Raw genomic sequence first — 14,156 nt, 5'->3', positions numbered from 1 at the left:
ATTACATTTGAATCAAACCTCCTGAAGTCACTGGGCAACCCCATCTTTCTGGAACACTTACTATCTGCTTACGGTAGGGAACAGCAAGCACCAGCTCTCTCTGCATGAGCAGGAAGCTGAGTGCAGGAAGACAGACAGCAGTGTAAAGGGCTCACCAGCCAGGGCCCACCCTACAGTAGCTGAACAAGAAGAGGTATCCACATCAACAAAGCAGGTCTGAGGTCCTGCTGGAAACACAATGCAGGGTCCAGCTCAACAACAACAGTCAGACACCTCTACAACAAAATGAGAGGTCTGAAATGAAAGAAAGAAGTCAGACTGTAAATTCAGGTCTTCAACAAGGGCCAAATAGTCCTACAGCAGTTGTTAAACAGCCACCCAGCAAACAGGCAGAACGACAACTAAGAGCTCAGAGCTGAGTTTACATAGGTCTGCTGGGCAGGGTGCAGGTGAGGACCTGGGTGAGGCTGGTCAGGGTTGTTACTGCCTATTGATGCACTGAGCATATAAACTCTTAAAAGCTTGCAACAAATTCTGTTGTGCAGGGGACTTGCATGGGGAATTGTTTTGTAATAATCTACAGGTTTTAATACGAGAAGGTTGCTGATTTGCTGCTTCTTTGGCTGAATATAGTTTAGTTCAGATTTTACTTAGAGTGTTGTGTAACAGCTGGGCCAGTTGTATTTATCAAAATCCTAACAGATGATTCATGTGGTATGAAACCCTGTCTTTTTTCCCTAGATCTTATTATAGGACCTTCCAGACAAATAATCTCTTCCACTGAACAGAAACATCAGTTTTTAATGAAACTCTGGAAATGGTTCATTAACCCTGAAAGAAATTGAGCATTTAGGTACTATTTGATGCAAAGTAAATGCTCCCTTTAATGCTGAAAACCTTTTACTTCTTTTAGCAGAGTGCAGGGAAGTGCAGTCGCTGAGGAATTGCCTTGTATGATATATTGCAGGCTGTATGATATGTTGCAGGCTGCTGCAGTCTGTTAAAGACAGAAGGCTTTCAGAATTTAGAGAAGACTGAAGAAGTGTTCTCAAGGGAGAAATTCCTAGGTCAGGTCCAAATGCCTAGGCCTCACATCAAAGATGTCTTCATATTAATCCTGCTATATGCTTCCAGAGCCAGTGATTACTTGGCATTTGGAAGAAAGTATTTGTTAGGAACACCAAACTGATAGTTCAGTCAAAACTGCCCTTTGTCATTCTTTTTACTGGAAATCTCTGTATATAAATACCTTTAGTGACCTGACTGTTGTAGGACAGAAAAAGCAAGAGCCTTTCTCTTCCAGGCAAACCATCGTGTTTTGGTGTTTTTTTGGTTTTGGTTTTGTGTGGGTTGTTTTTTTTGTTTGTTTGTTTGGGTTTTTTTTGGGGGGGGGAGGAATTAATTTTGCATTTATTTTTAAAAAAGGGGCAGCAATAACTTTCACAGACTTTATTTCAGGGACTTCAGCCTCATACTGCATGCATGTTACAAATTATTTTTCTTACATGAATGCAGTGCTGTGGGAAGACACGTTGTGTGTTAGGGTTTTCTTACACAATGCTCTACGAGGAAACTGATCTGCTGATGGAGGTTGCTCAGATCTCCATTTATTTTGTAGTGTACTGGAATGGGTTTTTGAGACAAAAGCTGTTCCCTGGAGAGCAAGTGGTGGTGTTCAACAATACATGACACAGGTGGTGCATATACGCTGCTGTGATCAGCTGGGCCACAGGACTTCTTTAAATGTAAACACAGATGTGTACATTCCTCGTTCTTTGCATACCAAAACCATCAGACGTGGAGCTAGTTGTAAATACAGGCTGGATTCCTGAAACAGACCCTCCTAAGGTTCAAGTTGCAGTAGAAGGAACCAATACAGAGGTGACTTTTCGAGGTCTAAATGAGGTTTTCTTTTGGTAGTGTTCTCTCAAATAACACATTTAACAGCCGCAATGTTAGCACACTAGGTTTCCCTCCACGGGACGCGCCCCGGAGCCCAGGTGGGGGTCTCTGGGAGGCGGTAGATCTGCCGGGCCCGATTGCACAACCTCTGTTCTGCCGCCGCCGTCGCCCCGGGTACCCTCCGCTGAACGGGACGGCGTCACACCTAGTCGCCGTTATTCAACAGCCCTGCAACCGTACCGGATAACTCCCTCGTGAAACGTCGCTTCGGCGCGTACACCTTCCGGACAAGCTGCCGGGGCTCAGCAGCGCTAGCCAGCAGCTCCGTGGCCGCACCCCGCCGACGGCCGTTGCCGGCAGCGGGCGGAGCGGAGGCGGGCGGGTTTGAAAGGAAGGCGTCGGCTGCCATGTAAGCGCTGGCCCGGCAGCGCGCGCGGCCGGCAGAGGGCTGAGCTCGGGGCGTCCGGCGCTCCGGCTCGGCGGTGCTGCCCTCGCCCCGAGCATGGGAGCGGAGCGAGGGGGTCGGCGCGGAGCCGAGCTGCCCCGCGGCGCTGACCGCGTGTGGGGGTGGCCCCTGGGGAACCCCCGGCCCATGGCCTTCATCATGATGAAGAAGAAGAAGTTCAAGTTCCGCGTGGAGCTGGAGCTGGACGAGCTCTCCTCCGTGCCCTTCGTCAACGGCATCCTCTTCTGCAAGGTGCGGCTGCTGGACGGGGGCAGCTTCAGCGGGGAGTCCTCCCGGTAGGTGTCTCCGAGATCCAAAGCCGAGCGGCTGCTCGGGTGCCCGCTTCCCCGCAGGCAGCCCTGGCCACCGCTGCGCTTTTCCGACGGGCTTCGCTCCGATCCGTGTCTCTGCAGAGTGCGGGCAGCCCTTCGGCTCTAGCCCGTTTCATCCACTCCCCGCGTCCCCTCGGCAGCGTCCCGCAAGGGGGAGCTGGGGCTCAGCTGGCTCCCGCGGGGCAGCGGCCGTTGACTGGGCGGGGGTCGGGGGCCCGGACGGGGAGCAGCCGCTCGGCTGCACCCCTCACTGGCAGCTGCCGCTCGGCTGCACCCCTCACTGGCAGCTGCCCCCCGTTCTTGTGGCAGCTTCGGTGCCCAGCCTGGGCCACTGCTGGCGGCTGTGGGAGGGCTGCTTGTCTTTCCCCTGGGAAGGGGAGCGGACAGGGTCGCTCCGAGCGCCTGTGGCACGTCTTGCTCAGGGCCGGCTAGGGACCGTCTTGTCACACCCGTGTTACGGGCATCCATGGCTGCAGACAGATGTGGGAGCACTTACGGTCTCCTCGTCTGCGTGGCTGCTTGAAAGTTCTAACTCTTCCAGTATCGAGGCTCTTAAACGCTGAGTAACAGAGCACATGAATCCGGGAGTGATGAGAGTTGTCCTAGAACTGGTTGCCTGTGCCATAATGCCTCAAGCTGTAAAGCTCGCTGTGTGGGCAGTGAAAGGGAGGGGAGGAAATTCTTGCCTCCGAGTCCGAAATCAGAGCTGTCCCTGTGAGTGTGGGTTGTGCGTCTAGAGCTTCATTCTGTTTGACACTGGCTCACTGTGCTTCGTTCTGTGGATAATTACATGGAGAGTGAACATAAACAGTTTCATGGGAAAGAACTCTCGTTTCCTGCACGTATTCAGGTCATATGCGCTCATGCTTTATTCTGCAGTGCAACGGTAGACAAGCGTCTTTGTGGTTTGGGTTTGTTTTTCATCTTTTGTACCTCAGCACTAGATCTGTCATCTTCTGTGAGGGTGGCTTCCCAATTTTCTGGTAGCAGTGGGTAAACAGTGCAAATAGGTTAGTTTTTTCCAGGTACCAGGCAAAGGCAGAACCTTGTTGGTAGGAAGGATGTGCAGTGGCTCCAGGTCTGAGGAGGAAAGTACCTTCCCGTTACACTTGTTCATGTTGTATCGGTCATTACATTAATATTGTCATAAAAAGGACTTACTGAAAAAAGTCTCCTAGAATTGTGGGAGCAGAGAGAAATCACTAACAAATCTATGAATATTCAGTTAATTTCTTATTAAAATACTGCTGTTGCAGAACTTGCTGAATTCTGCCTTTGGTTCTGTAAACAGAATAAATCAAGGAGAATCAAGAGCATAGAATCAAGATAATTTGGCCTAAACCCTCCTTATTTAACCATTCCATCATACTGGCATGTATAATTGAAGATTAATTTTTCTTCTCTACATCTGGAGGGTCTTCAACTCATCAGTATTCTCTTCTCATGTCTTTTTTTTTTTTAATTCAGCATTCTTCTTAAGGAGTAATAGATGATGGCAGTCATGATCTTAGGCACTAATGTGCCATTACTGTCATAATATACCCTTTACTGCCTTGAAGCCATCTTTTACAGGCTGACAGACATGTTCTGGACACTATCTCTAAATTAAATAAGTTGATTTTGGCTAATCTTATACTTTCAGTACATTATTGTGATCTTAATCCTTTTTTGTCTTTATGATGCTAAGATTAAAAGCCTGAAAGACTACTCGCATGTCTTTATGCATGTGAGCAATGTATTATACTAAAACATGCATGATAGGAGGTAGTTTGTTTATGTAGAAAGTGTCAGTGGAAGTGTGACAATGTCAAACTGTTGAAGTATTACAGCTGGAATCAAAGAAGCTTTGAAATGCCTTTTTTTTTTTTTTCCCTGGGAGTAAGACTTAAAAATAACAGCAGTGAAACATGCTGGGATATCAAGGTCCCTGTGAGGCTACCTGGTATATGAGTGTTGAGGTATGCTGGTAGGAAGCTAAAGAATTCTTTAGCAGTGATCCTTCAGTACCAGCATAGGGAGTGCCTTTGCTCTTGGCTTAAGAATTAACAGATGGATTTTCACAGTGGTGATTCAGCAAAGGTTTGAATAAATTGCATGAATTTGTTTCATTGTGAGCTGGCAGCCATAGCCTTAAAATAGTGATCTTTGTAGTGTCTTTAAAAGTTCAAAGAATTACATTGTGTTTCAGAAAACAATACACAAACTAATTTTAAATATTATAGAACATAGGGGGAAACTGACTGCATCTTCCTCATGGCTTCTATTTATGTTACTTGATGACGTCTAGTAAAGTAATTTTTTGGGTAGAGGAGTTAGTGAGTCTTCAAAGCTGATACTGATAGAAACCAATACCCTGCTGCCTCTTGCTTTAAAAACAACAACAAAAAAGGCAGTCATATCAGCAGCCTATAAAACATCCAAACATTATTAGCATTCTCTTCCCAAAGTTTATCCACTGAGGAAAAAAAGTCATAAAAACACAAGCTGGGAGCAGTGGAATAAAGGGAATATATGGCGAGCTGTAATGAAAAGAAATTCAGGTGATCTTTTCACTGCTGCATGAATCATGCTGTATGAATTATTAAAGCCCTGGTCCTGCAAGCGATGTGATTACCTACATCATCCCTCTGAACACTGAAGTAGGATGAAAAGAAGACAGATAGAAGTTTGGGGGCTTTTTTTGTTGTTGTTTGGTTTTGTTTTGTTGTTTGTTGGTTTTTAACTTCTCAGATCTTTACTGAGAGAAAGATTCAGGCAATATGTTATAAATGCATGGTCCATGTTAGTAGGACTCTTGACAACAAGTCTATTTTAATTGTCTGGCAGATGCTTGTGTGTGCCTGAGGCATGTAAAAGCTCTGTGACCAGATAAATCCAGCTTCTCTAGTGTAGGTACATAGTGAACTACTTTGTATATCAATAGGATACTTGTAAGACTTATTGGCAAGATACAGCAACAATTAGTTTCTCAGGAAAGGTTCCTGAAAGGACATATGTGACAGGCATCTGTAAATGAGTAAGGGATGAGGCAAAAAGCTTTGGCACTTTCATTTAAAAGAGCTGTTGATCTTCTCTCTTCATGCACCCCCCCCCAACCCCAGCACAGTATTCTGCTGTCATAAACTTGCTATTTGCAAGCACCATAGCATCTGACTGCCTTAATATTTTAAGGACTATTTCTGTTAATGGAATAAATCTAGGGTGCAGGGGAATTTGAGAGATCACATAGCTCAGAGCTTGCTGCTCAAAGGAAGGGAAGCTCAGAGCTTTGTCCTGTCAACTTTAGAAAATCAGTACTAATGTGGATGCCAATATTTGTAGGCAACTTGCCCCTCTGTTTCACCACTTTTATTGTGGTTAGCTTTCCCCTTATTGTATTGGAGTTTCTCTCCTTATTGCTTCTGTTCCTTTTTCTGCTCCCCCTAAGAAATGTCTCGCTCCTGCTTCTCTCTAACTCAGTAGTGACAGCTAGAGATAGCAGTAAGATCTTCTTTCACCTCTTTTTCAGATTGTAAAAGTCCCATGTTCCCAACTTGTCCTACATCAGGTGCTTCATCTCGCTCATCCATAACTCCACACCCTCATCTCACACCCTCTGGACCTGCTTAGTGTCTTATCAGTGACTGACTTCTACCGAGAGTGCCCCAAAAATAGACGCAGTGATGCAGATACAGCCTCATAAACGTTCAGCAGAGGGGAACAATCACTTCCCTTGAACTGCTGGCTACTGTCTTGCTTTTTCAGTTTGTCCTTCACAGTGCTGATCCCCTTTGAGGTCTCTGCAATTGCTTGTAGGCAACAGTCTTTCATATGCAAAAGTATTCCAAAGCAGCTCAGTTTACACCCGATAATCAGTTTATACATATTTTATAAGAAATACTTGGCAGCAAATGTTGCTTGTAGAGATTTAACCTGTTTATTACGAGTAAAAATGTGGAATAGAAAATGATTGCTCTGTTGAAGTTTTGTACTAAAAGCAAATTAAGAGGGGAGCTGTGCACTGTAAACAGTTGCTCCTGCAGAGCCAGCTGTTTGTTGGTTTTCTTAGCGTTGAAGTTTGTGAAACACTGAAACTCTGTTTGTAAATGATTGGTTTTGTTTGGTATTTTTGCAATGCTTAGGAAAAAATGTTTTTGTTGGAGGAATGTATTTTCTTGTCTGCCTCGGGCATGGAGAAAACACTGAATACTGAAGGAAAAATAAACTTTATTTCTTCCTGAATATAAGAAATAAATTGAAGCTCTGATTAAGTTTTACTGCAGTGTATACTTGGAAGATCTTCCCCTCAACTGTGAGACTCCTCAAGTTTTAAATGTAAGTAGATTTTGGTTCAGAGGGTATTCTTCTCTTAAATACTAAACCATTATGTTTTCCCTGTTGTAAATTACATAAATACTTTCCTAGTAGTAAAGACAGCCTAGGAAAGGTCAAACCTTATGGTAAAGTGCCTGAACTACTTGAGGGCACTGAAAATGCAGCTGATGAACTGTTAAACTGTAGGCTAAGGCCTTAATTCCTGTCTCTATCAGGTGGCATTATAACATTCACATTCTTTGTTAGGCTTTCTGCTGAAGAAAGATGTTTGATTTTATATACATCTGAATGGGATAACCTTCCCAGTTTAAGACTGTTTCCTGCAACTAAAACCAGCTCTGTGTTACTGCAATCCACTAAACATTCAATTTGTATAAGGATAGAGCCAGCTGATTGAAGGAAGCTGTTAGGTGACAGAAGTTCATATGCATGCCTACAAATAAGCACAGGAAGCAAAGGCAGGGAAGAATGAGGGCCTGTCACACAAGCCATCAGCCCAAAGGTCCATCTACACAAGCTCAGGGACACACAGGCAAGTGGGAAACTGAAATTATGAATTTGGACAAGGGGACACCCTGTGCAAGCCTCTCCCAGGGCTGTCCCAGGAGAGCCTCTAGTCCCATTGTCTAGGCCAGAAACCCATCTTCTTGATCTGACACCAAAGCACTATGTGGACTGAGGGCAGCAGCTGCACAGCATTACAAGACATGTTATAGGATACAAAGGAAGAAGCTGATTATGAGATGTTTAGGGGTGGAGCTAAAAGTGGAAGAAGGCATAAAGTTAGGTGATTTGGGAAGGGACAAGTGTAGGGAAAATAGAAGGGCCATTTGGTTTTAAAAACTTGCTGGTTGGTACATTTGTCTGGCCATGCCCTGTTTCTAATTGGTGCAGTGTATTGTATCTTGATACAAAGCTACATTCTGATGTTTTCCTGGATGAAGGGCTCTTTGTTCATGTCTATGGGAGAGGGGAGTCAAGGCTGTGTGTCAGAGGGCCTGGGTGTCTCTGATGCCAGCAGCAGGAGAGACCTGAGTGAGTGGACTTATGTGCCAGCTATGGGAGTGGAACCATGGGTCACAGAGGTCTGTGTATCTGCTGTGCCAGCAATTGGCCTGGGATCATGGGACAGAGCACCCATGTGTCTGGGTGCTAGCAGCTGGGGAGACCAGGTAAGTGAAACCAGATGCCAGACACTGGGGTGGAACCAGGCATCAGAGCCCTATGCGCTTGTGATGCCACCAGCTGGACCCAGGGCTGGTGTGCAAGTGTGTAAATGCTGTCAGGCATCAAACTGGACTAGCTGTCATATAGGCTGGGAGCCATCTATACAGAGCAGAGCTCTGTCCCATTCAGCCAGAGCAGGCAGTGGAAGCAGGCTGTTTGTGCTGGCTGTCTTTGTGAGTGCTCTGTGTCTGTCATGTACATGGTTGGCTGTGACTCTGTGTGTTGTGTGTGGGTGCTTACTGGGAATACATCTTTAGCTTTGCTGTTGAATCTGGAGAATGGAGCAGCAGCCTAACATCTCTCAGGCTGTCTCATCAACATGATGTATTTTGCTCTAAAAGAAGCAAGCCAAACTTAGTACTGTAGAAGCTGCACTTGCTCAGAGATGTAACTCTAGAATTCTAAAGGCATTTTAGTCGCTGTACTTTGGAGTCTAAGAACCTGATAGTCAATAATTTTAGAATAATTGCACTAGAAAATCTGTTTATCATAATAATCCTCATAAACTTTATAACTGGCTGTCAAGACTAATTCAGATAAAAATTTGAATAAACAATTTTCTAATTAATGGTACACAGTATTTTGGTTAATGCCTACAAGCACCTTTGGTTTCTTTATTTCTAGGTCTCTCCTGATAAAGCTTTTCCATGTGGCAAGAAGAGATTTTTCCCATGACACTTAAAGTCTTTAAAAGTGATTTATTTCTGCCTTTGTAGCTGTTTGCTGAAATAAACCATTATTCATATCCTTTATCCCCGTGGACATGAACAATCTGGTGGTCATACACACCTTCAGGAAAAAAAACAACTAACTAAAGAGCCCATCACTTGTTAACAAATTAAGATGAGGACTTGACTGGCTTAGGATTTGTTGTTTCTTTTGTGTTGGCTTTCTTGTTGATTTTCTCTTTGGTGAGTAAGATAGGGAAAATACAAGACTTGTATTCATCATACTAAATGGCAATTGTGAACAGTGCATAAAATACTTGTCTATGGTTGAAATCTTGCATTAGAAATGTAGTCGATGTGAAATTGTCCCTCTAGAGAAAACAAAACCAATTTGTTAAACTGATGGTAACTTCACAAATACTTTGGAATCAATTTATGTCCTAGTATTTGTCCACTCCATTTATTCTTGGTTAGGTCTAACTGGTAGCATGTGCTAAATTACACCAAAGCCCTATAAGCTTGAATGCATCTCAATAAGTAAGATCCATTTTGATTGATAAAACATCTGTTTTGCCTTGCATTTGGTAAAGTGACTGTGAGGCTCATAGGAAACTGACTCATAACGGAAAGCTTTCTCCAGCATACCCTGTAGTATAGGCACAGTTGCCAAAAGTTATCTGGGTTCATTTCCATAGTAACCAATCAAAGTAAGTGTTTATTTTCTAAAGGCCTTGCACTTGAACTAAGAGTCTTATCAACTTAGATATTACTCTTTAAAATTAAATGTTCTGATTAGTTGATGTCTTTTTTTTCAGCACAATGGGAATGTCTTGCTGGTGCTTTTTTCAAACAAAAATTAGCTTGACTAAAATGTGTTAGGAGAAATGTTCTGGGAGGTGGTTGGGTTTTGGTTTCTTTTTTTGTTTTTTCTCCAGATTGTGTACAAATGTTTCAGATTAAAAAACAAACAAAAAACCCACCAACAAAAACCGACCAAACAAACCCAATGTGCCAATGAAAAAAACCAATGATACTTTTTTGGACATCCTTATAAGGAGGAAGAGGTATTAACAGTTTTATTTATTTTTACAAGAGAACTAGAGCATCAGTATCTATAACTTAAGCCTTTTACTTTCTTGTTTGTAAAAGACATTAAAAACCTGATCATCCTCTTTAATGTTTATTAAATTAGCTGCCTGAATAAATCCTGACCTGTGATAAAAGTGGATTGAATCCTCCAAAAGCGTAGTAGTTTTCTATGTACTGTCTCACTTCCTTGAACAATGAAGTACATACATTAGTATTGGTATGTTGAAATAAATTCAAAACCTTTAAAGGTTATAAGGACACTTAGATTTCTCAAGCAGATGTTTTTTACATTTATCTTGTCTTTACAAGCACAAATATGTTTCATGTTCACTAAATTAGTGATTTCTGGAATACTATGTAATTGAACAACATAAAGCTGCTTTGAGTTTAGTGTGTGGTAGAGGTAGAAAGCTGTTTTTTGAAGCAGAAACTATCTGAACTGTAACACCAAATTGTACAATGATTTTGGCATGTTATTTTGACTTTGAGTGAACAAACTGGTTTTGTAGGAAAAAGTGTTATTACTTAAATGGAAATGAGAAGCAATTCTTTTGTTGGTAGTCCCAATGGTATCCTGAGTGATAAGGGAAGGGTGATGGCAACTGCCCTACTTGTATGATGAGCAGATGCTATGAGAAGGGATATTCTGGCCTTCATGGATGACAAGTGAACATCTTCAGTCTTTTAACATTGTTTTATACCCATATAGTAAATGGCAACAAATCAATTGTCTTAATAGCCTCAAACAGCCTTTGGAGAATTAGTTGAATACATAGTAATGTGCAAATGCAGGCTCCATATGGATTCATGGCCATAGCTGAGATGCCTTGATCTGAGACTAGAGGTAGAGCTTAAGTCAATGAATTGCTAAGAGCTCTTGCTTTCTGAAACTTAATAAACATCTGTATAATTGCATGCATTTTAGTATTGATTCGTTATTTCTGGCCAGATGTAATTTCAGTAACTCTTCCAAGTCCAGTAAAAGAGACAGTCAGCTACAACAATCACTTTGTTTAGGTAACACCATTTGTAATTATCTGCCTAACATAGAAGCTTTTAAATTACAGTGGTGTGTTAAAACTGAGATCCTTATGCTCTGCTGGAACTACATTAAAAAATCTGACTCTGGGGGGTTTTTTTTGTGTTTGTGAGTTTGGATATTTTTGGGAGGAATACTACCAACGTGCCAAGATGTGACATTTTAAGTGAAAGAAATTGTGGCTAACTGTATCACTTAGTGAATCTGTATTCAATTCACCTTCTCAGTCTTTTTAGTCTAACAAGCTCTTCAAAGTTAGAGTAACTACCAGCAGGGTTGAGGGCATGAGTAAGTCTACTGTCTTTCAGTATCAGTGCAGGCCTTTTGCTTCTGGTGCTCATTAGCAGTAAAACTGGTTCACATGTGGTGAAGCTTGTATTATCAACTTGATTATCAACTATCTCTTTAATGTTGCATTTAACTTCATGACTTCTTGCTTAAGGCTGTTTCCAGTAGAGGATGTAACTATTAGTAATTTGCCTTTTTGGAATTCAGATTCTATTTTTGATTTAAATAACTCATATACTAGCAGTTGGGGATTTATTTTTTTTTCCAAAGCAGAGGGAAGTTGACAATATAAAACATAACGGGTAGAAGGTAGGTAGCTCATGGTGTGCAGAGACTGTTCCTTTTAGCTCACATGCTCAAGTATGACTCAGTGGTGTGTCATCAGAATCCATTAGTCTGCTGTGGTCACTGAAATGACTCATTTTAGGCAGACTAGTTTATTCCTACCTTAGGAAGTCACGATGACAGCACTGCAGCTGGAGATCTCACCCACAAAGCAAAGTGGAGCTTGCGATCCATCATTTCTCCACCATCAATGAACTCTTGACTACACCTTATATAGAACCACAGAATTCTACCTCTGTTAAAGATGTTAGATTGGATCTTCAATGAACACTTCTCTAAGGAGTTAATATAACATACAGCAACAGATTAGAAAGAAAAGGACAAGTATTGCTTTAATATGAGAAGACTGTACTTGATTGGTGTGGTAGAAAAAATTAGCACAGTTTCTCCATGTTTAGTAACATGAGACTAGAAAAAAGCTTTTGATCATTGAGACAGGTCCCTCAGAATCAGTCTTTATGTCCCCTGTTACTGACAAACTTGGCCAACCTTGCCTTTAAATACAGTAAGATTTTTTTTTTTCTCCTACTTATTTGAGGGCTGTTCTAAAAGCTTGCTCTGTGGTTTGAGACCTTGCAATCTGCAGTTTTAAATGAGTGTTTGATTATGCCTTATTTTGGCCCTAATCACTTTTTATTTGATTTAAAGTTATTTGGTCTCTGACATGTTTGAATTAGTGTATTTTTGTTATAGTTTTGTTGGTTTTGTGTTTTTTTTTTTTTCTTCTAAGATACAGGAGTTTTTTAGTTGTCCTCCCTGTGCCTATTCATTTTGGAGTCTGTTCCTGCTCAGAGTTACACTGATAGAATAATATGTTCCATTTGAGCCCTATACAATAATATTAATATATCTGAAAGTGTCGTGCATTTTGCCATTTTTCATCTGCAGCATATTGTCAGGTTGTAATCCTCCTACAATGAACAATTCCATTCAGATACTGGTCATCTAATTTTGCTCTGAAATGGCTCCCATCATGTAGCCAAAATTCTTGCATGCCCAAAGTGCATTAAGTGCTAGTTCTGCCTATAGGACGCTGCCTTGCTCTGTATTGAAAAACTGATTGTCAAAGATGCTATCTTAAACACATTGCAAAGCTCATCAACTTGGAAGACAGTGCCTGGAAGCTAATGTTCAGCAAGACTTCACTGTCCTTAGGGAAACTGGAGAAATCAAAGTCTTACTCATTTGCAAAAACAGATGGCTGTTGAATTTTTCTGTAGGTTTAATACTGTGTTCAGTGTTTGGAACAGTTACTAGTCTTGCTACACAAAGACAAGGATGAAGGATGATTATTCCTTCATTATTATGATTGTTCTTCAGCTTTATGGCCCTGAATGTATATGCAACTGACAATAAGCATATGTTCTCTTTTTGCAGGGAGGTAGTACAGGCAAACTGTGTCCGTTGGAAGAAGAAGTTCTTATTTATGTGTAAAATCTGTGCCAGCGCCACAACAGGGATTCTGGATACTTGCATTTGCAGAGTGTCTGTACGGAAGGTAAGTCATGCTTTGTCTGTTCTCTCTGATTTCCTTTCTCTTTCTTTACTTGTGTTTTAATTTTTAAATGTCTGATGAACTACAGAACACAAATTTTAGCTGCTTCCATGTCATTTAATTTTCCAGTCAAAATTTTGTGGTACTCTTATTGATTACCTTAGTTTGACCAAGTAATGTGGGGGTTTTGTTCATATAGACAAGAACACTTATTCCAGCAGGACATCAAAGGAATTGTTTATCAGCCTTTATAGAGTTAGCCATTGACAGATAATTCTAGCAAGCAGCAGTAAACTTAGAAGCCTGGAACTGTTTTAAGTACCAGAATTGTATGTGGTATTTCTTACCTTTGGGGCTAGACTTTTCAAGACCCAAGTGCTGGCTAGCATCAGGCACTCGGACATCTCCCTCTGCAAGACGACCATCTTCAGCTGGCCTGCACCAAACCCAGTATTAATGCTTAGTTCTAAAGGGCAATAGTACCAGCCTAGCAAATATGTGTTGAGCTATTTTAAAATGAATATTAATATTTTTCTAAAAAACAAAACAAAACCAAATACCCCCCTGCCCCCAGTCAGTATCTTTAATAGTTTTAATGGCATGGTTTTTATTTCTTTCTTTTTCTAGGAGTTAAAAGGAGGAAGGGCATATGCAAAGGTAAATTGAGATATATCTGATTTTGCTAATGATTAGCTTTTCTTTCTTATCATTTTATGCCCTTTAAAGTAATTCCAGAATAGTACTGAAATACCCATGATTTTATTATATGTATTATAGTAACACAGTGGTGTTGGAACTCTCCGTCAGTGTGTTCAGTAAGCACACACTGATACCACCAGATTTTTTTTTTCTTTCTTTCAAGTTAGTATGTTGAAAGGCTTGATAAAAGTAAACCCTTCTGCATGTGTTTATTTTTAAAAATAGACCTCTCCTTGTTCTTTTCTTTCTCTTGGGACTTCAATTTTTAATTGCAATTTTTAACTTCAGTAGTTACGCAGAATTTAACACTTGG

General features: G+C 41.5%; 1 protein-coding gene and 1 long non-coding RNA gene across 3 annotated transcripts in view; one reads left to right on the top strand and one right to left on the bottom strand.

The window, feature by feature from the left end:
* Window positions 1-836: 836 nt before the first annotated feature.
* LOC137442353 (uncharacterized) overlaps window positions 837-14,156 on the bottom strand; it is a 20,764-nt gene continuing 7,444 nt past the window's right edge. Inside the window, exons 2-3 of the long non-coding RNA XR_010987642.1 lie at window positions 13,492-13,580; window positions 837-3,759 (exon numbers count right to left, since the gene is read on the bottom strand). This is a non-coding gene — a long non-coding RNA (uncharacterized lncRNA). The remainder of the gene's footprint in view (window positions 3,760-13,491; window positions 13,581-14,156) is intronic.
* The window catches only part of EEIG2 (EEIG family member 2), a 23,102-nt gene continuing 11,262 nt past the window's right edge, over window positions 2,317-14,156 (top strand). Inside the window, exons 1-3 of one of the 2 annotated variants that reach the window (XM_068140960.1) lie at window positions 2,321-2,643; window positions 13,027-13,147; window positions 13,772-13,801. In XM_068140960.1, the coding sequence (XP_067997061.1) occupies window positions 2,405-2,643; window positions 13,027-13,147; window positions 13,772-13,801 (390 nt within the window). In that variant the 5' untranslated portion in view covers window positions 2,321-2,404. Of the gene's footprint in view, window positions 2,644-13,026; window positions 13,148-13,771; window positions 13,802-14,156 lie in introns of both variants that reach the window. The other variant, XM_068140961.1, reaches the window with a different exon arrangement.

Source organism: Melanerpes formicivorus, unplaced genomic scaffold (genome assembly GCF_026170545.1).
Source record: "Melanerpes formicivorus ecotype bairdi unplaced genomic scaffold, bMelFor1.0.p_v2 SCAF_7, whole genome shotgun sequence".
Lineage (NCBI taxonomy): Eukaryota > Metazoa > Chordata > Aves > Piciformes > Picidae > Melanerpes > Melanerpes formicivorus.
This window is presented reverse-complemented; position numbering and strand designations above follow the sequence as displayed.